This window comes from Lepus europaeus, chromosome 21 (genome assembly GCF_033115175.1).
Source record: "Lepus europaeus isolate LE1 chromosome 21, mLepTim1.pri, whole genome shotgun sequence".
In the NCBI taxonomy this organism is placed as follows: domain Eukaryota; kingdom Metazoa; phylum Chordata; class Mammalia; order Lagomorpha; family Leporidae; genus Lepus; species Lepus europaeus.
Window position 1 is genome coordinate 13,972,282 of NC_084847.1, and position 22,412 is coordinate 13,994,693.

The window sequence follows — 22,412 nt, forward strand, 5'->3', positions numbered from 1 at the left end:
GCACATCGTAGGGACTCAGTGGCAGCTTGCAGGAGTGAGTCTCTCCTCCCCAAGCCAATGGCACCGGTGCACACGAACTGGGGAAATACATCTGAGCCGGTCGGCCGCACTGGCCACCTGCCGTGAGCTGGGCACCATGCTAAGCCCAGGGAGATGCTCACCGGCCCCCAACACAGCCCTGCAGTTCCTCGCCACCTCCGTGCTCAATTTCACAACTCTGCCCTTACCAACAGTGAAGAATTCACAAAGAAACTCCAAGTCCATATATCTGCAGCCATCCTGTAGTTCTCACACCAGGCGGTCCTACTGCAGGAACCCTTAACCCATCAGTAGCTGTGCAGTGGCTACCACTGTTTGTCACTGGTGCAGGTACCCAGTCAGCCACCAGCAGGCTGGTAAACCAGGAGAGCCCAGGCACAGGGCATTCCTCTCTCTGATGAGACATTCACGTCTTTAGTGGGCTGCTTGGGCTCCAGCGCAGCGTCAGCTGGGGCAAAAAGGCTAACTGCCCACTGCTGCTGGTCATTCACGGAGCTCCTGCATCAGGAGCTCTGCCGACAATGAGGTCTTCGCAAGACACTCTTACTCACTTGTTCAGCGGGGTGCAGGGCTGCAGAAAGACTTGCAAGGGGAATCCAAGCAGGGGGGTACCCCCATTACACCGTGTCTCTGCGCCACAGGTCCCTCCTCCATATGGACTTCGACCCTACACCCGCAGCCGAGCTCGCTGAAAGGAACCGGCTCCTGAGCTACTTCCTGACGCGGGGAGGCGGAAGCCAGGTGCTGGGGGTTCGTGCGGACAACACCTGCCACACCTGCCACGCTAGACCATGCTTCCCCTTCCTGCCTTCCATCCACATTCGCAGGTGTAACTCAGCCTCCACGAACCAGTGCCAGTGATGGGCGGCACCTGCAGGTGACGGGATTTTGGGCTGGGGACACAGCTGTGGAATAGGGCTCCGGATCCAGCCTTCTTGTGGACAGCCAAAGAACAACCAGACCACTCAAGATACATAACACCTTATGTGGTTAAGGAAAAAATAAAATAGGACAGTGTCAGGTGGACAGTGTCATGTTAGTGGCATAAGCTGGTGGCCACGAAGGCTTCTCTGTAGGTGCATCGCTTGGATTTATGTAACAATGACAAAACAGCGTTACCTATAGCTGTGACATACTTTATCTATGGGGGCATTCAAGGTGGGGGTTTTGCATATACCAGGCTGTGTGTGATGAAGACAGAAGAAGTGTGAGAGGGGAAAGAGTGGGGTGTGGCTGGGGAAGAAACAGCTCAGATCATGCAAGGCGTTTTGGGTCTACAGGCAGAGCTGATGATGCCTGGGTAGATAAGAAACCAAAAGCTGATGCTATGTCAGGAGGGAGACACTGTACTCTGTGGACCATGCGTCTGTCTATCCATTGACTGTCCACCTGTCCATCCACCCAGCCATCCATCTACCCACCCACCTACCCCTGTACCTACTCGTGTAGTCAATGATACACCTGGTGCTTATGTTGTGATAACCTGTCTACACAGGAACTAGTGAGAAAACCACCACAGGCATATGATTCGTGGCCAAAGAGACCCGGGTTCGGTGTGGCGCTCTTTCACTCCTTAGCTCTGATCCAGAAAATTCCAGGTTCACTAGGGAGAACTTTTGCTTCCTAGCTCTGGTCCAACAAACCACTGGATTTCCATAAGCCTCAGTTGTCCAATCTGTACAGTGGGACGAATGCCACTACTTCATTAGCAAATGGATTTGGCACCTGTCAATCACTGGCAGCTTTAGGAGGAGTTGCTGGTTAAGATGAAAACGGAAGAGGAGCAGAAACTCTATTACACTATAGACCAGGCTTCTGCTGACGAAACCACCCTACCGTCCCTCTCTCCTGCTGGTTTAAGATGCCGGTCCCAGTATTCAGGGCTGGCTCATCTGTAGGGCTAAGTCCCCTGCTGCTCTACCTCCACCACAAGAGTCAGACTGCGAAACACAAAGCAGCACTTAGAAGCGTGGAGGTGTCCGGCCTCTTACCTCGGAAAACTGAAGCCTCCCGAAGTCACTGGGAGGACTCGCGACCTTGAAGACCTTCTTGGGCATCACCCACGTCTCTAGAGTCTCCAGTTTGCTCACGGCCAGGTTGGTCGCATGGTGCTTGACCAGAAAGCCCTGGAAGCGGTCGGCAAGGAAGTAGAGGTGGACGGAGGCAGGGTGGCCCATCGGGTAGTACCTGCAAAGGCAGCGGTACATGAGTTGGGGAACGAGTGTGTGGGCCGCAGGGGGGCTGCGCTGGTCCTGTTCCTCAAGCAGCCCCGTGGGTTACCAGGCCTACTAGATCCTTCTGTGACTGTCTGAAAGCCCATTCCCAGGTCAATGCTCCCAAAGACTGTGAATAAATGTGTTGGTTCTAAATCTAAAATATGCAGGCTGCAGGAAAGCAAAGATAATGGCCACGTTGGATGCCTTCTCCCATAAACAATGTCAACTCACAGATATTTATGGAGCCCCCTGTTGCTGGGGGCTGGGGAGTGACGCTGTGGGAGCGCTGTCCATCCTAGCAGCATGCTTGCCTTCAGCCTTAGTCCCCCCTATGCATATATTTGCATAAAGACTCTAGAGTTGGGCTCCTATGACATACGCTTGCTACGTCCTGCTTTTGCTCCATGGTATTTCCAAAGCATTACCACACGCCTTTGAAAACAGCAGTGTGTGTGTGTGTGTGTGTATTCATGGTATTGCATTCTATGTAGTATCATATTTTATAGAGCAAGTTGTCTATCATTGAATGATAGTTTCAATTTTTTGTAATTCTAAACAACGCTGCATTAAAAATCTTTGGGCAAAAAAATTTTTTTTTGGAACATTTCTCATTCTTTTTTTAAATTTTTATTTATTTGACAGAAAGGGTTAGACAGTGAGAGAGAGAGAGAGACAGAGAGAAAGGTCTTCCCTCCATTGGTTCACCCCCCAAATGGCCACTACGGCTGGCGTGCTGCGCTGATCCGAAGCCAGGAGCCAGGTGCTTCCTCCTGGTCTCCCATGCGGGTGCAGGGCCCAGGCACTTAGGCCATCCTCCACTGCCTTCCTGGGCCACAGCAGAGAGCTGGGCTGGAAGAGGAGCAACCGGGACTAGAACCCGGCGCCCATATGGGATGCTGGCGCCGCAGGAGGAGGATTAACCAAGTGAGCCACAGTGCCGGCCCCTCATTCTTTTTAACCTCTAAAGGCTCTGTGTCTGCTGCCTAATTTTATCAAGATTCCTGATGTCTGCTCCCTTTGTCTTTCTCATCACCAACAGGGGGCATCGTCTCGAAAAATTACCACCAACCTACGGGGCAAGTTTTTGGCAAAGCATTGAAGACACCAATTTGGACACCGGCATCAGAGTGCCGGGCTGGAGTCCCTGCCTGGCTCCCAATCCAGCTTCCTGCCAATGTGCACCAGGGAGGCGGCAGGCAATGGCTCGAGGTCTTAGTTTCTTACGTGGGAGCCTGGATCGAGTCCTGGGTTCCTGACTTTGGCCTGGCCCAGTGCTGGTATTGAGGCAATTTGGGGAGTGAACCTCAGTGTGGAAAAAAAATCTCTCTGTCTCCTTCACTCTGCCTTTCAAATAAAAACAAATAAAACTTTTAAAAAGTTTTGCCTGTTTGAAAGAAATGCACACACATACATGTTTGCATAAAAAAAATTTCATGGAAAATGGAACTATTGCAGTGCAAAAACTTAAAAAATCCACGCGTCGTTTCTGCAGGACACACACTTCCCTGGGCTTCACCGCTGTTTCCCCACCCCCGCCTGTTCCGACGACGGTGCCTCACGCCTCTGGTCTGTGATACCCTGCTGCCACGGTCAGCAGAGACGCTGAGGGAGCAAGGGACAAGGCGGCTCCTCATCCTCCCTCCTTGGAAAATCGAAGCTGCTGCTTTTGCATAGCACTAACAGCGCGATCCTGGCTCCCTAGTAGCCACATTCCACAGGGCAGGCCTTCCCTCTGGCCTCACTCTGGAGTTTCCAGTCTTCACGTCCATTTGTAATGGCCAGGGAAGCTGCATGCCGTCACTGCCTGTGACTGGGACGCCTCGGTGGGCTCTGCGTTAACAGCCTGCACCATCTTCAGACCTCTGTGTTTCTGGCCCGTGCAAGCACGCTTGGATCTGGACTTTGGGAGGGGACAGCGCTGGCCCGTGCTGCTGTGACACCACGGCAGCAAGCATTCGGAGAGGCTGGGGGAATTTTACCTCTGTGCTGCCCAGTACAGCAGCTGTTAGCCACGCGTGACCACTGACACTTGTGGAGGCTGGCTACGGTCCTGGATGGAACAACTCTGGTCACGGGAGACTCAAGTTCCTGTGTCCTTACATACCTGCATCCAGGTGACCCTGCAGGTCTGCCTGCACCCACAAGTCTTTTTCCCACCTTCTGAATCTTTGCGGCAGCAGGGCTGTCAAGCCTCAAGAAGCCCTCCACATTCCAATGGCCCTCTTGCTTTGGGAGAGCATGCCTGGTGGAAGGCGAGGCGTTGGGAACAGGATTGAGTTACCCAAACCCATCCTAGGTCAGCCAGTTCCCAGCCAGGGCAACAGAGCCGCTGTCCTGACCTGTGGCTGGCTGCACGGCCAGCCTGGATGGGGGAGACTGTCCGCCTGACCTGCACACGTGAGACAATGCCAAGGCTGCTCACTGACAAACACTGATCTGGGGTGTGCATGTGTGTGTGTGTGTGTGTTGTGTGGTATTATCATGGCAACAGATGTGTGACGCACTGCCAGTGTGTGACCTGTAAGGTGGGGCAGGAAGGAAGGCAGGTGCGCTTGAGTCTTGGGAATCATAGGAAGAGCGAGTTTCCAAAGGAAGTGGTCGGTTGTACAGGATATTGGGGGGGGGGGGGGACATGAAAATGAGCTCTGTGTCGCGCTCTCTAGAACCCGAGGCGTTCACCTTGGCTGGTTTTTCCTCCCTTTTCTATCAGGGAATTCTGTTGTTCCCACCTGAACCCGTCCTCTGCTCCCCTCGGCCAGTGTCCTGCTCCAGGATCAGGCCCCACCCGGAGCTCTGCAGGCCCCCCTTCTCCTGTCCCTCTCACTCCTGTCCACTGTGACCCACGCTCACAACAGCCACGTCCATCAACCCCTGTTCAGTGCCGTAAGGACTTTGCTCACTGCTTGCAACAGAATCCAAACTCCTTGCCTGGTCTACCAGGCCCTTGTCTCTTTCTCTAGTTGCCCTAGTCCACGACCCTCTAGCCGCAAGGGAATCAGTTTGGATTCTGCAACACGTGAACAGCTGCTCTCCACCCCAGGGCGTTTGCACAGGGTGTTCTCTCCGCTGGAGTGCACTCCCCTCCTTCCAGGTGCGTGGCCTTAGCTTTACCACCACCATGCTGGAGACCACGTCCTTGAACGCTGATTGGCTCATTACCGTCACGTGACTCGACTTTCGGCCTCAGCATTTACTTTTATTGGCCTTTTGCTCTGGTTTCCTAATGCTTAGGTACTTCCTGTCTTCACATTAGAATGTGAGGGCCTCGGGTCCCGGGGCCTGATCCATTTGAGCTAAGGATGCATGCCTCATGCCTAACAGAGTCTGACACTTGGAAGATGCCCAAGCAACAGCTGCTCAATGAGTGGAAACTTCTAGAAGAATTTCCTCTAAGGGACACCGAGGGTGCCTGTAGCCCAAGACTGAACACAAACCTCTCTGGTGCCTCCTCGCGACTGCACTTGAGGTTTGTGTCACTGAAACTGTGGCTTCTGGGGAAAAGACTCAAGACGCAGTGCAGAAAGCGACGGGGAGGAGGCTGTGGCCCGGCAGCTGACGCCACCGCCTGGGGTGCGCACACCCACAGCGGGGTGCCTGGAGCATGTACCAGCTCCTCCATTTCTGCTCCAGCTCCACCCTCATGTCCCTGGGGGGCAGCAGATGGTGGCGCACACACCTGGGTTCCTTCCACTCACGTGGGCGGCCTGGGTGGAGCTCCTGGTTCCTGGCTTTGCCCTGGCCAAGCCTTGGCTGTTACAGCCATCTGGGGAGTGAACCAGTGGATGGAAGACCTCTCTCTCTCTCTCTACCTTCCAAATAAATATATAAATAAATATCTTTTTTAAAAAAAGACTTAATTATTTATCTGAAAGTCAGAGCTACACAGAGAAGGAGAGGCAGAGAGAAAGAGAGAGGTCTTCCATCCACTGGTTCACTCCCCAACTGGCCACAATGGTCAGAGTCGGGCTGATCCAAAGCCAGCAGCCAGGAACTTCTTCCAGGTCTCCCATGTGGGTGCAGGGGCCCAAGCACTTGGGCCATCTTCTACTGCTTTCCCTGGCCATAGCAGAGAGCTGTATCAGAAGTGGAGCAGCTGGGACTTGAACTGACACCCATATGGGATGCCGGCATTGCAAGCAGCAATTTTACCCGCTACACCACTGCACTGGCCCCATAAATAAATCTTTTAAAAGTTATCTCCAGGATACTGCAGTTATATTCCTTTGGCCCAAATGTATTTTTTTCCCTATCATTTAAATAAAAAAATTTAGGTGCTGAAAAAAATTAGGAAATTCACATAAAAATCTGGATTTTTGATTTCTCTTGAAAACTCAAGAGCACTGGCTGTCAATCCAAGTGTACATTCCCAGAGAACGGCCTCCCAGACACAGGAGCTCTCAGCCCATCTTGCAGGGGCCATGCTGAGTGACACACGCTACCCGCCTGGCCCTGGAGGGCACCTGAACTTGGGGACCTGTGATGACACACATAGATCCTCATCTCCGGACAGGGGTTCCCAAATGGGCTTTCTACTCTTGCTCTCTCCGTCTGCCACTTCAAACACCCCTGAAATCCACATGTGTTGTTTTCTACTAAGAACAAATCAATAAGCGTTATTCTGATGAAAGGTTTTACTCCAGACTGGAAAGGCCCGACGTGCCTGAGACGCCCAGATGAGACAAGGTTCTTGGTACACTCGCTGTCCCCCAGATGCCTCTGGGATTGGAGGTCCTTGGTCCTGATTTATTTGCTGGCCCCAACTCATCAATACATGGCATTGCCCACAGCGAGGCACCGTGGTTCCATCTCAATAAAAAATGAGGAAGGAACCAAAGGAACCCAAGCCCGAGGCAGCTTGATGGCTCACTTCATTTCAAAACAAGTTCCAGGAGAAAACACCAGCAACCTTAAATGAATTGGGGGTGTCTTTTGGGATTTGCTGTAAGATCGTTTACCTTACCCATTCTGGAAGACCGGCCTTAAAACTATTGTTGAATGGCACCTCCCTCCCACCCAAGTCTCAGGCCTTGCGCTGTGTCCTGGGGACACACATAATGCGGCCCAGGCACACAGAGGGGAAGACACTCCCTGGTGACCTTGACCCAAGGCACCGATGCTGCATGCAGTGCGTGTGTTGGAGCTGAAGTCCTTGAGCCACTATCGTCTCGTGGGAGGTTGGGAGTTTGGCTACTTGGGTAGTTCAAGAACTCGGCAGAGAAGCTGGTGCTGGGACAGACTCTGACCCCGGAACAGGTGACAGCGAGCGAGGAAAGCAGAGTGAGAGCCGCGAGGTGCACCTCACCCAGCAGGCTCCCTAGTGACTGAGGACGGCAACTGGGGGACCAGCACCAGATGAGCACTGACGAGCGCCTGGCAGGTGCGACTCGGCTGACGGGGAATAATGAGACCGCGTGGCGCAGGGAGTGTGCTCTGAGGACGACTGCTGTTGGACCACATGGCACCTCGTGGTGCAGGCAGGGTCCTTCTGACCTGAACGGAGGCTCAGAGAGGTGCAGGCCTTGCTCAAGGACAAGAGCCAGGGAGCAGAGCTGAGGTCGACTGCGGTCACCTGCCCCGCCCTTTATACAGACGCCACACCTGCAGGGGCACCTGTGTGACACCTTGCGTCACCCGTGTGACACGCTGTCCTAGCCCCGCAGAGACCCAGCTGGAGACTCGCCTGTGCCTCCAGAGTCTTGGGGAACACAGCAGGTCCTGTCTCCTCCTCCCTCCCTCCGTGAGCAGAGGGAGGAGTGGGACAAAGACGACACACAAGAGAAGGCGCAGTGGGAACCGACTGGGCGGGGGGAGCAGGCGTTCCGGGGTGTTTTCCCTCAGGACAAGGAGCCCCCGAAAGTCTGCGGTTGCACGGTTACCGTCCATTAAGACAAACAGTGCCGGATACTATGGGGACACAGGGCTGCCTGCCAGGGCACTGGGATGGTGGTGCAGGCAATCTATTCGTAGGCACAGAGAGAGGAAGCATGGGGCGGGAGCATGGGGCCAAGAAGGGGCAGGAGGCAGGGCCCCCTCTGCACCTGGGCCCCTCTGCACCTGGCTCCCTCTGTACCTGGCCCCTTCTGCACCTGGGCCCCCTTTGCACCTGGCTTACCTCTGTACCCGGCTCCCTCTGTACCTGGCCCCCTCTGCACCTGGCCCCTCTCCGCTCCTGGTCCCCTCTGCACCTGGCCCCCTCTGCACCTGGCCCCCTCTGCACCTGGCCCCCCTCCGCTCCTGGTCCCCTCTGCACCTGGTCCCCCAACCAGGGCTCACCTGCAACTGTTCTCCCCATCCGTGTGCAGCGACGCCTCTGCCCTGCGCAGCCCCAGGCGGGCGAAGGAGTGGTACAGGGTGAGCGCCACGTCGCTCAGGCTCTGGATGCCGTCGGGCTCGTCATAGACGTTCTCCCAGTAGGAGCGGAGGCCCGGGGTGCCCGCCGGGTAGTTCCCATACAGGTAATAGTCCAGCTGCCCGATGATCTCCTGATTGACCACGGCTTCGAACTTGCGGGCGAAGAAGGTGGGCCGGGCGGTCTGCTGTGCTCGTGGGAGGAGAAAAATCTGCATCAGCAAGCGATGGGGAATGGGTTGGGTGGCCCCCAGCATATCCCGTGGTTAGGAGCAGGGGCCCCGAGTCAGTCTGCCTCCATCCAGGCTCCAGCTCTGACCCCTGCGGACCTCCCTGCTCTCAGTTTCCTTATCTGTAAAATGGGTTGGAACGAGGGTGGGAGGCGGAGTGAATGAGTGACGTCCTGGCATGCAGTTAAAGGGGTGATGCACACTGGGTAAGCGGCGTTCGAACGCCTCTTAAATGAAATGTCACCCGCTGACGGCTGCAATGGAGCTCAGAAATCCTTTGGCTGGAGGTCACGTGCTGGTGATCGGCAGCAGCTCCGGCCAGCAGATATATAGTTGGCCAGCAGGAAGTTTTCAAATGCAAGTAGCTGGCAGTATTTGGACAGTAGAGGAGTTCACAGATATGGTTGCTGGCTTCCCTTTAATTAGCAACTGACCTGGCTCCCCCAGCCCACAGCCCTATGTGGGGTTGAACAGTGGCCATCCCAGTACATGGGGCGTGGGCTCTTCAGCTCACCACAGTCCCCACCACTCCCTATTGCCTTTGGCATTGCAGCCAACTTGGGACTCACAAGGGACGCCCCTAATGTACCTAGCAGAATCTCCAGGACTGAGTGTAAGAATGAGTGTTTTCGTAGGCCTTCCGGGCAATGGATTTCCCCAGGGAGGTCTGACAATGCTGACAAGTGACCCCAGAGCTGTCTGCACAGCAGAGTCACCAGGGAGGCTTTTAAAAATTCACGTTCAAGGGTCTTTCCTGAGACCTGGGGAGTCCACACGAGACTCAGGAATGTGAATCCTCACTAAAACAAAAACAATGCCAAATAATTAAAAAGCCTAACACCCACCCGCGGGGCTGCAACGTGGTGTCTGAGAATCGTGGCTATAAACCAAGCTGCTAGGAAATAGGCCTGGGGAGGCGGGGGACAGCAGGCCTGAGGAGGCCGGGAACAGCAGGCCTGAGGAGGCCGGGGACAGCAGGCCTGGGGAGGCCGGGGACAGCAGGCCTGGGGAGGCGGGGGACAGCAGGCCTGGGGAGGCGGGGGACAGCAGGCCTGAGGAGGCCGGGGACAGCAGGCCTGAGGAGGCCGGGGACAGCAGGCCTGGGGAGGCCGGGGACAGCAGGCCTGAGGAGGCGGGGGACAGCAGGCCTGAGGAGGCCGGGGACAGCAGGCCTGGGGAGGCCGGGGACAGCAGGCCTGGGGAGGCCGGGGGACAGCAGGCCTGGGGAGGCGGGGGACAGCAGGCCTGAGGAGGCCGGGGACAGCAGGCCTGGGGAGGCCGGGGACAGCAGGCCTGGGGAGGCCGGGGACAGCAGGCCTGGGGAGGCCGGGGACAGCAGGCCTGGGGAGGCCGGGGACAGCAGGCCTGGGGAGGCGGGGGACAGCAGGCCTGGGGAGGTCGGGGACAGCAGGCCTGGGGAGGTCGGGGACTGGCCTAAGGACACCCAGCAAAGCAGCAGTGGAGCCAGGGTCCAGATTCGGAGTCGAGGGAGAAAGAGGTAAGGTAACAACCGTTGACTTCTGCCAGGTGTGGTGTCACACGCTGGCTGAGGGCAGGGACTGCCTCCCATTTTCCACTACGGGCCGGGCGGTCAAGTTTGCAGCTTTAACAACTGCACCCCTCTGCTTCTGCTTCATGACAGCAGGCACAGACCCAACAGCCAAGGACAGGCCTGGCAGCACCGGAACCAACAAAACGTCATTTATAGAAGCAGGCAGACGGCCGAGTCTGGCCCTGCGGCCTGGGGTTTGGTGGCCCTTGGCCTAGGGCTGGAGACATACGTAAAATAGCCCCATTCCCCGAGGAGGGGATTATAGTCTCGCGTCTCTCTTTCATCTATTTGAGAAGCAGAGCGATAGCAGACAGCGAGGTCTCCCATCTACTGGTTTGCTTCCGAATGCCTGCAACATCAGGGTTAGAGCAGGTTAAAGCCGGGGGCCCAGAATGCCCTCTGGGCCTCCCACACTAAGGGAGGGGCAGGGGCCCACGTCCTCGAGCTGTCATCTTCTGGGGCCCAGGGTGTGCGTGCAGGAAGCTGGCTCAGAGGCGGAGGTGGCACCTGCCCCCAGGCATGCGCACGTGGGGCGTGGGTGTCCCCAGGAGAGGCTGAACCACCACACCGCAGTGCCTCCCTCTCTCGTGTTCTGGACCTCGGTTTGCGCTTCAGTGGACGACTGGACACAACAGGGTAACGACCTTGGAGCAGGGCTTCTCCGCGGGGCGCTGCGTGTGCGCTGTGGCTCGGGTCCTCCCGCAGGGTCAGCAGGAAAGGTCGTCTTCCCATTTCACAGATGAGGCAACGCGATGTACAAACTCTCATAGTGGTATGACTTGAACTCAGGTCTGATGGCTCTGAAACCCACTTTTTTTTTTTTTTTCCTGTAGTCCTCTAGAATTGAGCTATTGGAAACTGGAAACCCCCGAGAGTAAACACCCTTCGTATTGTTCTAAGCACCCCACCACCTCTCTGCTTTACGAGCCCTGGGGCCCCCTCTCTGGGGTGGAAGGCTCAGCTTGACTTCTTCACAGAAGTACTGGAATGAGTGGGAACCCCTGAGTGCAAACCTCACTCTGCTGCTTTCTAGCTGTCTATGCCTCTGGGCAAGCCATCCAAACGCTCGGGCCTCAACGTCCTCATCCTGAAAATGGGTATACACACATTGCATGCATGTACTGAAACACCATGCGGTACCCTACAAAAATGAACATGTGTGTGTGTCAGTTAAAACAATGTGTGTATCTATATGTATATAAAGAAACAGATCCCCGTAAGATGAAATCTATAAATAGGAACAGCCTTGGAAAGATGCCCGCTCGTGTGGTACAATGGTTAGGTCATGACAGTAGGACTGTGAGTGATATTTGGAAATTTTTTTATAAATTTCCTACAAAAGCATACTTGATAATTACTAAGCAATGTTTTAGCAACGAGCAAGCCCGTCCACCTTGAAACAATGGGTCCGACCACATAGGTTCTTAGCACACACTGTCTCTAGCCCTGGGCTGGCTCCCAGGCGCCCACCTATTCAGGGGCCTGTGAGTCTCCATGTCCTGGAGGCGCAGAGCCAGCCTCAGTACCAGGACAGCCTCTTCTCCCTGCCTGCGAGTCTCTGGCCACGGCTGGGGCTTCTCAAAGGGCATGTTGCTATATTTATCGCGCTCCTTCTCGGAGCTCTTTGAACAAGAACTCCGAGTTCCTTACAGGCAGCCGTGGCTTGATTCTAGATGTCGGGGGAGATTGTTGACCTTTGTTGACTGTGGAAGAACATGCTGTGGGCGCCTGATGTGGTCTCTGTGTTCGCCAGTCTTCCCCCAGGAGGCTGGAGCTGCAACGCGAATGCTGCCTCCCAGGCTTCCCAGGAGGAGCTGCGCTCCCAAGAGTCCCACACTGAGGCTCTGGGCCACTTGCTCTAGGGATGGGGATCTTTGAAACAAGGACAGCCACCGGCCCTCTACAGAAGGGGCAGTTTCCTCTCTTTTCCTTTGGAATCGGTCAGACATCCCCCTGCGGCCCCCCCTCTACTCAGCAGATTCTGTCCGTGTGGATGGTGCAGAGCTAAATGCCACCCAAGTTCACTCCCACGAGAACATGGGTTGGCGGACATCCCTGGGGGGCTCTCACTCTGCCACTGAGAAAGAAGACCCCCTGCAGCAGCCACTTAGGGTGGGGCCCTCAAGGACATGCAGGCACCAGGAAGAGGGCTGTGTGCCTGTGTGTGACCAGGAAGGCAGCAGGCTCTGGGGGACAAAAACCCAGTCTGTACTGGAAGCGCCAGAGTAGGACACTCATCTATCCCCAAAATACCCCCTTCACTAGCTGTGCGGCCCCTCTGTGCCTCAGTCTCCCTGCCTGCACAATGGAGTGACGTCAGCCCCAGTGAAGTCGATGCCTACCGAGGGCCTGGCATGCGGCCGGGTGCAGAGCGTACCCAACCTGGTAGCACCCCAGCCACCCTGCCTGAGACCTTGTTAATTGGCTTGATTCTGGTTCAGTTGGGTCAACAACCAGCTGAGATTCTGCATTTTTTTTTTTTTTTTGGACAGGCAGAGTGGACAGTGAGAGACAGAGAGAAAGGTCTTCCTTTTGCCGTTGGTTCACCCTCCAATGGCCGCCGCGGTAGGTGCGCTGCGGCCGGTGCACCGCGCTGATCCGATGGCAGGAGCCAGGTGCTTATCCTGGTCTCCCATGGGGTGCAGGACCCAAGGACTTGGGCCATCCTTCACTGCACTCCCTGGCCACAGCAGAGAGCTGGCCTGGAAGAGGGGCAACCGGGACAGGATCGGTGCCCCGACCGGGACTAGAACCCGGTGTGCTGGCACCGCTAGGCAGAGGATTAGCCTAGTGAGCCGCGGCGCTGGCCCAGATTCTGCATTTTCAATAAGCTCCCTGGTAATGCTGATGTCTGGGTCTGTGGACCACACCTTGTGAGGCCAGGCTAGGAGGCTGGAAGCTCCATGCCAACATCATGCATCCCGGTGGCCATTTCAGTTTTTGTCAGTGGCGGGCAGAGTGCCTTGGCCAGGTTTTCAGTCTGGCACTTGCTCGGGGGGTCCCTGTTAGGGGTTTGGGAAGTGGCACGCTGTGTCCACGTGGAGGCTCTGGTGACCTCAGAGTGATGTGCTTAACTACTCTGCAGGGTTCTCCCTGTGCTTTCTGCAGCTAGAATCTAGATATGGCTAAGGGGGGCGGGGGGAGAAGTCCACAGGGCCCCTCCATCCCAGCCTCCGGGCAGAGTCGGGGGGTAGGAGGAGACTGCCATGCGGGATAGGATCTGGGGGCCGAGGCAGCCTCGGGGTTCATGGGACGCAGATGAGCGGTTCCCACCCTCCTGCCTCCGCTCTCCCCAGCACTGTAAATTGCTAGGCTGTGCAGAGACGGCTGTGAAGGTAATAACATTTCTACCGCTTCTCACTCCTTCAAGTTCACAGGGCGCTGTGGTTTCCAAACCTGGCAATTCATCAGAATGTCCCACAGTGTCGTACACTAAAGCGGTAAATTCCTGGACCTTGCTGGAGATCAGCAGTTCTCAACTGGGGGTGAGCGGGCCCCCAGGGGGATGCCCGGCAGTATCACAACTGGAGGAGGAGTTGGGGGAGGGATGCCATTGGTATTTGGTAGGCAGAGGCCGGGGGTCCTGCTAAACCTCATTATGCATAGGACGGCTCCTTGCAACACAAAATGATGCAGCCCCAGTGTGTAGAGGCCAGGGTTGAAAAACTCTGTCCTTGACACCCAGAAATATTTTTTCAGAGATTTCAGGGAATTCTGGCTAAAAGGCAACACAGAGAAGTGCGTGAATATGGCCTCTGGAAACGGATACCTTGGGATGTGTGATGCTGAGTAAGGTTTTCTGACCTTCCTACGCCTTGATTTCCCTATCCCTAAAATGGGATAATAATAAATAATAACACCTATGTTATAAGGTTGTTATAGGGTTAATGAGTCCATACAGACACAGCAGTTAGAACAGCGCCAGCCCGGAGTAAGCGTTTAAGAGGTGTTGGCCGTTGTTGATGCTTTACCGTTACTATCTACAGCCAGAGCGAGGCACCATGGGATAAGCAGACCTTCGGGTCTGGCCTGACAATTGTAGGGGCTCCAGGCAAGGTGCGGCTGTGGGGCAGCAGGGCAGCGGGGCTCACCTGGAAGCGATGGAAGTCCTGTGGCTTGAAGTCGTTGGGGGAGCAGCCGCACCAGTCCACGATGTGCTTGTACTGGCACTTGCAGCCCAGCTTGCGGTTCCAGTTGGTGATGCGCAGGTTGTTGTCCACCATGGTGTCGCAGTGGGGGCTGTTCTCCAGGACCGTGTGGAAGAAGGACTGCAGGGGAGACAGAGGCCAGCCCTGAGCCCTCTCCCAGCCTCCCCGGGATGAGCTGGGCATGGGGACTCCTTCCTGGGGACCAGCAACTGAGACTCATATGTTCTCTCTGCATGCATGTGGGGTCAGCTCTCAGTCTGGTCCAACTCAGGGTATGGCTGGACACTCTGCTGAGAGCAGCTTGATTCTACTTAGAAGTCTAGAGCTCTGAGCGTTTTCCTAAACAGTCCTGCCCCAGTGTCCAGCAGCTACAATCGGGCTTCAAGACCTCTCTTGTCATCCCTGTTGTCTCCTGTCTGTTCAGCGGACAGGAGATGCCCCTCAGGTAGGTCAACACATGGGGAGCAGAGGAAAACGTGGGCGCAATTTTGCAGAAAACCTTGGGCCAAAAGGACTCTTGCTTTGCCGGACTGGACCTGAAACCAAAGGTCTCAGGACCAAGACGGCGTGAAAACACAGGCTGATGCTCTGGAATTTCACCTGTGTGTGAAAGAGGTTAAGTCTGGGGCTGGGAGGCAATCAGGTGCCCCCCTGCCTTAGCCACCAGCATAGTGTGAGAACACCAGGAAAGTGTGGGTGCGGCTTTTCTCTGTCCATGGTCTTGAAACAGGCACCATTGTTTCTCCCTACACCAAGGATGGTTGGCCACTCTCACCAAACAATCTGATGATACTGGGAGTGAAGAGATATCAGAGAGGGGTGGGCACTGTGGTATAGCAGGTAAAGGCATCCCATATGGGTACCAGTTTGAGTCCAGGCTGCTCCACTTCTGATCCAGCTCTCTGTTATGGCCTGGAAGATTGAAGATGGCCCAAGTGCTTGGGCCCCTGCACCCATGTGGGAGACCTGGAAGAAGCTCTTGGCTTCAGATTGGTGCAGCTCTGGTCATTGCAGCCATTTGGGGAATGAACCAGCAGATGCAAAACATATCTCTCTCTCTCTCTCTCTCTCTCTCTCTCTCTGTAACTCTGTATTCAAATAAATAATCTTAAAGAGAGAGACAGAGAGAGAGAGAGAGAGAGAGACAGACAGACAGACAGACAATGGCTGGAGCTACTGAGAGACTGCCAGAATGAGGAGGCCCAGGAAAGAGAGATGGAGCTTTCTATGCCAACACTGCTCTATAACAACCCCAGCGACCTGGAGAATATATTTCCCCTGCTCTCTGGTTCCTATGGGAAGCTGTTCTGTTACACGTGTATAGGCATAGCCTTCAGACTTCTAATCTAGGCCCCTGGAGGTGGACTAAGAGGAAAGAGGGGGTAAGGCAGAGAAGCAGGATGGAGGCGGGTCCAGCAGAGACCCTGGCATACACATGCTTGCGTGCTGGGACAGGGGAGGGGTCCAGAGTGCACGCACAGCTACGGCCACCATCAGTGTGGTGGGAGGTTGGATGAAAACAACCAAACTCGAAAACTATCTCCTCTAAGTGGGAGAATGGGAAAAATGAGGCTCCACCTGCCGCTCCCTGCTGGTCTTCCCATGAAGCCAAATGACATGTCTTTGAACCTGGGTTTTAGCTTGACTCGTCTATAAGCCCAGAAGAGGCACATATTCTCCAGCAAGCCATGGGGAAAAGCACCCAATTACCAATTGCCCTGTGTCCTCTCATAATGATGCAGAAATTCCCTGCAAGATAATGGATGAGGACGTTACTGGAATTGAGAGAAAAGGTGATTTTCACTGAAATAGGATTAAAAGCTGATTGCTTAACATGTGTTCAGAATAGTAAAACCTAGCCCAGTGATGACAAGTGCTTCATCCCCCTGGAGTGATGTGGTCAGCCCTCCCCAGAGTTTGGAACTGAGCCAGACACTGCTGAGCGACCTGGACATCATCTGATGAGAAGCATGGACTTGTGTGGTCTGCAGAAACACACAGTCCATGTGGTCCACAGTGGGAGGCCAGGGAAGGAAAAGTGGACAGCGGACCGTCCATGAGCAATGCCACAGGCTCGACAGCAATGGAGTGGGCACGGAGCCTTCTGCAGCTGGACATCAGGATGGAAGTGAACAGGAGGTCAGGAGGAGATGAGTCTAGAAGCTCCTCACCAAGGTCTGACAAGAAGGCTGTGGGATGCCAGTGGCGATATTGTGGAACTGCGCCCCTAACCCATTTCTCTATGGGGCTGAGCCTGCTACACAGTGGCCTGCAGTCTTGCAAACAGAGCTTCCCACACTAACGTCTGAAAGGTTTCAGGCTCCCTGGAGCTTTCCAAATGCTTCCACTGGGGAATGCTGAGCTCTGAGCATGTGGCTTCAATGGCTAGTGCGGCCCTAAAGGAGGTCCTGGTGGGCTGTCTCTGGGGTCACTGGGGTTTCTGGAATGCAAGCAATGGAGCTCTTTTCTACCAGGAAATGACAGATCAGTACTCCCGTGAGAGAAGGGATTGTCGGTGTTGAAAACGTAGCTGTTTCAAGATTGATGACTGCGGAGGATGTCAAAAGTTGACATGAGTGTATGCAGAGAGGGTGGGCACAGTTGTGCAGGTTACACACTGCCCAGTTTCAGGGGCACCATCAACCCTGTGGATATCAGAAGATTGTAATTTTTTTAAATGATGGTTTCCTGGAAAGTGGCAGGAAAGTGTCTTATTCTAACCAAATCAGCATGTTGGGGTGATTTCATAACCCAAAGGGGCCAAGTATGTCGAGCTGGGCAAGGCCTGCTGCTTCCGCCTTGCACAAAGGCACTGTGGGTTGGTGCAGAAGTATCCACAGCTCCTGAAGAGACTGGGGCTGGGGGCGGGGTGGGCAGAGGCCTCCCTAGGGCTGCAAGGCCCCGGGTAGCTGGGGCGAACACAGGTAGATCCAGCATCGTCTTGCCCCAAATTCAACATCTTCTTTGCCTCAAAGGCCAGCGCCAGCTGCTCCCTCTGCTGGGAGATCCTCCCTGGAGACTCACCTCGGCGGGCAGCAGGGTGTACGAGTAGAACTGCTTCATCTTCGTCACCAGGTCGTCCGTGGAGAATGTCACGTACTCGACGAACTTCCGGTTCAGGAGGAACCAGTCGGAGCCGCCATCCACCGCGATGCCCTCCGGGATCCGCCGATCCCCCAGGCGCCACATGTGGGCGTCGCACTCCAGGAAGAGCCGGTCCAGGCCCTGTTTCCGGATGAACCTGGGTGAGACAGAGTAGCCCTTAGCTCAAAAGTGTCCTCAGGGAGAGAGCTTCCCCCGAGGCGAAGGAAAAGGACTGGGCTGCAGCAGTGATGGGCTGACTGAGCAAGCACCGCACGCCAGTGACCCAGCTGGGCTCTGTGCAGTTTCTCTCCTGTCTCTCCCTAGGGAGGCAGGTGCTGTGATGGCCCCACTTTACAGATGAGGCTACCAAAGCTTGGACGGCTTCAGGGACTCACCCAGCACAGACAGAAGGCAATGACCACCCATTTCACCATCTTCCTTTCTGGAGAACTTTAAAAACAATTATTAATTTCAAAGGCACAGGAAGAGGGATGGTAGAGAGAGAGAGTGAGTGACCCATCCACTGGTTCATTCCTCAAGTGACTGCAGTAGCTGGCGCTGGGCCAGGCTGCAGCCAGGAGTCTCTAGAGAGCTTCTGAAACCACTTTGCTATGCCCTGGAGGCCTAGGCAGTTTGTGAGTGTAGTGCACAGAACAGAACTCTTAAATGCACACAGTAAAACATAAAAGGTTATAAAATGCTCCAAACCCCACCAAACTCAAAAGTTACTCCAGAGCAATACATGTACTTCTTGATTCACACATTCTATACAAAATTATGAAATATTTTTTATTTTTAAAAAGATTTTTATTGATTTGAGAGGCAGAGTTGCAAACAGAGAGAGAGACAGAGAGAAAAGTCTTCCATCCACTGGCTCACTCCCCAAATGGCTTTGCCATCTTCCACAGCTTTCCCAGGCTATAAGCAGGGAGCTGGATTGTAGGAGAAGCAGCTGGGACATGAACCAGCGCCCATATGGGATGCCGGTGCTGCAGGTGGAGGCTTAGCCTACTATGTGCCACAGTACCAGCCACTGAAATAGTTTTTTGAAAACATCAAATGTATGATAATTTATGTGCATGTCAATGTATTAAAAAATAAGATGTCAAAGAAGGTCTAATAACTATTGTAATTCTGAAGAAGCACAAATAGTATTTTGCGCTATCTGCAGGAACTACAATGTGAAATGAAAATATGTGATTCTCCTTGCTGACAAAGTCAGTGCTAACTGCTAACGTTGCTGTGGCTTGGTACTTACATTTAGATATGATTTCAGTTAGAATTTGGTGAAAATAAAGATACACTTTCCTTCCCACCCAAGGTCATGGATGCTTTGAGTTCTCCCCATAACCTCAGATTAATAACTCCTACATTAGCAATTATCTACGTAATCATTTCATTTAGGGTTTTGCAAGGCAGGCTGTGCAGTGGCCAAGCTGGCATATCCTATGTTGTAGCTGTGGAAATCAAAGCTGCTCGGGTCACAGAGATGGTGAAGTGGGTGAGCTGGGAGGGTGGACAGGGGCAGAACCCAGTGTCCTGGTGCAGACTCTAAGGTTCATTTGCAGTGAGCGCTCACTGAACACCTGCCATGTCAGTCATGGTGCTGGTCTCTGGTGGGGGTTAAAGAGAAGGATGCTAGTTATCTAGTTGGGAGCTCACAGTCTAGAAGCCTCCCAACCCAGGAATCTCTGCTCTTCAGCCTGCTGATTTTTTATATATGTTTAGAATCCTGGATTTTGCAAACTCTTATAAACTCGCTTGTGTGAACGTTTCTCTGCAATGACATCACCACAACTTTCCTGTTTTCTGCCCACTACTGCGCACAGCCTTCTGGTCCAGGCTTTTGGACATACCTGGAAGGATCTAGCCCTTCTTCCCAGCTCATTTTCCACTAATTAGCTCCAATTTATCAATCAGATTGTACTTGAAAAGTTAGCTCCTTCAGTCTTACACTATTGTAGTTCTTTGCCACCATCACCATTACCACCATCTCTATCTCTCACCACCATCATCTTTATCATCACCATGGTCAACCACCTTCATCATCACAACCTTCATCAGCATCACCACCATCTTCACTGTACCACCACCACCACCATTCACAAACAGCCAAGCCATCCAGGGTATTGAAAGGTTATCTTGGGGCTGGCTCTGTGGCACAGTAGGTTAATCCCCCGCCTGTGGCACCGGCATCCCATATGGGTGCCAGGTCTAGTCCCGGCTGCTCCTCTTCCAATCCAGCTCTGTGGTGTGGCCTGGGAAAGCAGTAGAAAATGGCCCAAGTGCCTGGGCTCCTGCACCTGCATGGGAGACTGGGAAGAAGCACCTGGCTCCTGGCTTCGGATCAGTGCAGCTCTAGCTGTTGTGACCATTTGGGGAATGAACCGACAGAAGGAAGACCTCTCTCTGTCTCTCCATCTGTCTGTAACTTTATCTATAAAATAAATAAATAAAATCTTTTTTTTAAAGAAAGGTTATCTCAGAACTTCTATAGTCTCCATGCTCTGGTCTCACCCAGCCCTGGCTGTTGCAGTCATTTGGGGAGTGAAACAGCAGACAGATCACCCTGACTCTGGACATTGGTTACTCATTGAAGAGAAAGATATAGTACACGATGGAGGTGGTGGTGACAACATACCATTATGAAAAATGGTGAAAGCATTACCATTCCAAGGGACTTATGCAAATTATCTATTTTAACTCTCATGAAGAACCCAGAGACAGTACTTTTATTAATCCAGTTTTACACACCTGTGGATTCAGTTTGCTATCATACATTTGTGTGGTTCTCTGACTGCCATCTTCTCCAGCAGACTATAAGATCTGTGGGAGCTGGGATTCTTATTTTTGCCCATCACTATGTGTTTGGAACAGTAAGTATCCACTGAGTGAATGAATGAATGGGTAAACTCAACTCTTCAACAAGCCAATGCACACCCAACCCTACTGCACTCCAAGCCTTGTACAATGGAGGACAGCAAACAATATGGACCCCAAGCCCTATTCTCCCAGAACTCAGTCCAACTGAGGAAATGACACATAGGCACATAGAACCATAGCTTGAAGGAGTTTCAGGGAACATCTAGAAGAGTGAGGAACAGAGCAACGATGTTGTGGGCTTGGTCAGGGATGGCTTCCTGTAGGAGGTGGTGCCAGGGTAGTTGTGAATTTGCATGGAGAAGAGGAAACTGACATTCTTGATACACAGCACAGTCTACCCAAATGCACAGCCTGGGGAGCAGCTCGTGTGGCTTGAGCAGGTGAGTTCTCTGGGCTGGTGACACAGTTTGTGGTGGTCATATTTTTTAAATGGGGGTGAAAGTCATGGTGATACCCACCAAACAGTCACTCCCCATTCTCCCTTCCCTCTAGTCCGTGGGGACTATCCGTCTTCTATCTCTAGGGATTTCCTATTCTGGATGTTTCCTATACATGGAACCATACAAGACACGGCCTTTGGCATTTAGCTTCTTTCACTAGCATCACATATTCAACATTCACCAATGCTGTGGCATGGATGGGTGCATCCTTCCTTGGTTTTGCCAGTCCACCTGCTATGCCACTCTGCCACTCTTTGATTTTACTTTGTGCAGTCACTCACCCTCAGCTCAATTCACTTTGAGGCTGGGTCAGCCAGAGCACTCAGTCTGTATGGTGGTCAAAATTGGTTCAGGGGTGAACCAGCAATTCAAGCTGAGTCTGAGAATAAGTCTTACATTTTGTTGGCACTGCCGGGAAGGAGGGATTTTCTGTAAGGTTTTTCCTTTTTTTTCTTTTTGACAGGCAGAGTTAGACAGTGAGAGAGAGAGAGCCAGAGCGAAAGGTCTTCCTTTTTCCGTTGGTTCACCCCCCAAGTGGCTGCTATGGCCAGCGTGTTGCGGCAGGTGCACCGCGCTGATCCGAAGCCAGGAGCCAGGTGCTTCCTCTTGGTCTCCCATGCGGGTGCAGGGCCCAAGGACCTGGGCCATCCTCCACTGCACACGCAGGCCACAGCAGAGAGTTGAACTGGAAGAAGAGCAACCGGGACGGAATCCTGGGGTGCCGGCGCCGCAGGCAGAGGATTAGCCTACTGAGCCACGGCACCGGCCTGTAAGGTTTTTTAAAAGATAACTTTTTTTAAAAAAAAGATTTATTTTATTTATTTGAAAGATAGAGTTATTTATTTGAAAGAAAGAGGGAGAGACAGAGACAGAGAGACAGAAAGAGAGAGAGAGAGAGTGAGTGAGAGAGAAAGAGAGATGTATCTTTCATCCATTGGTTCACTCCCCCAGATGGCCACAATGGCTGGAACTGAGCTGATCTGAAGCCAAGAGCCAGGAGCTTTTTCTGGGTCTCCCACATGGGTACAGGGGCCCAAGGACTTGGGCCATCTTCTGCTGCTTTTCCAGGCCATAAGCAGAGAGCTGGATTAGAAGTGGCGCAGCTGGGACTCGAACTGGTGCCCACATGAGATGCCGGTGCTACAGGCCGGTGCTTTAACTTGCTGTACCACAACACCGGCCCCTCTATAAGATTTTTGACTGGGACAATATAATCCTAGAGATGCTGGCGGCCTCTTAGAGCAACACCAGCAAAAGCCAGTGTGACAGTGAGAATTAAGGGTACCGAAGCTGGACATGGTCTTGCCCTGCTGGTCACACCGAATCCCTTCCACTGGGCCTCTCACAAATCCACTGGCATCCGCTCAGGGGAATTATCTGCCACCTCATTAATATACCCACATCTCCAGCACTCTCCCCTGCATGAGCAGTGGACCTGCCCCTGGACGTTAGTTGCGCACTGGAGATAATGA

At 53.6% G+C, this 22,412-nt stretch overlaps 1 protein-coding gene across 1 annotated transcript in view; it reads right to left on the reverse strand.

Moving 5' to 3' along the window:
- XYLT1 (xylosyltransferase 1) overlaps positions 1–22,412 on the reverse strand; it is a 336,604-nt gene that overhangs the window by 15,627 nt on the left and 298,565 nt on the right. The window contains exons 7-10 of the mRNA XM_062180382.1: positions 17,558–17,774; positions 14,477–14,653; positions 8,529–8,791; positions 2,031–2,226 (exon numbers count right to left, since the gene is read on the reverse strand). Of these exons, the coding sequence (XP_062036366.1) occupies positions 2,031–2,226; positions 8,529–8,791; positions 14,477–14,653; positions 17,558–17,774 (853 nt within the window). The remainder of the gene's footprint in view (positions 1–2,030; positions 2,227–8,528; positions 8,792–14,476; positions 14,654–17,557; positions 17,775–22,412) is intronic.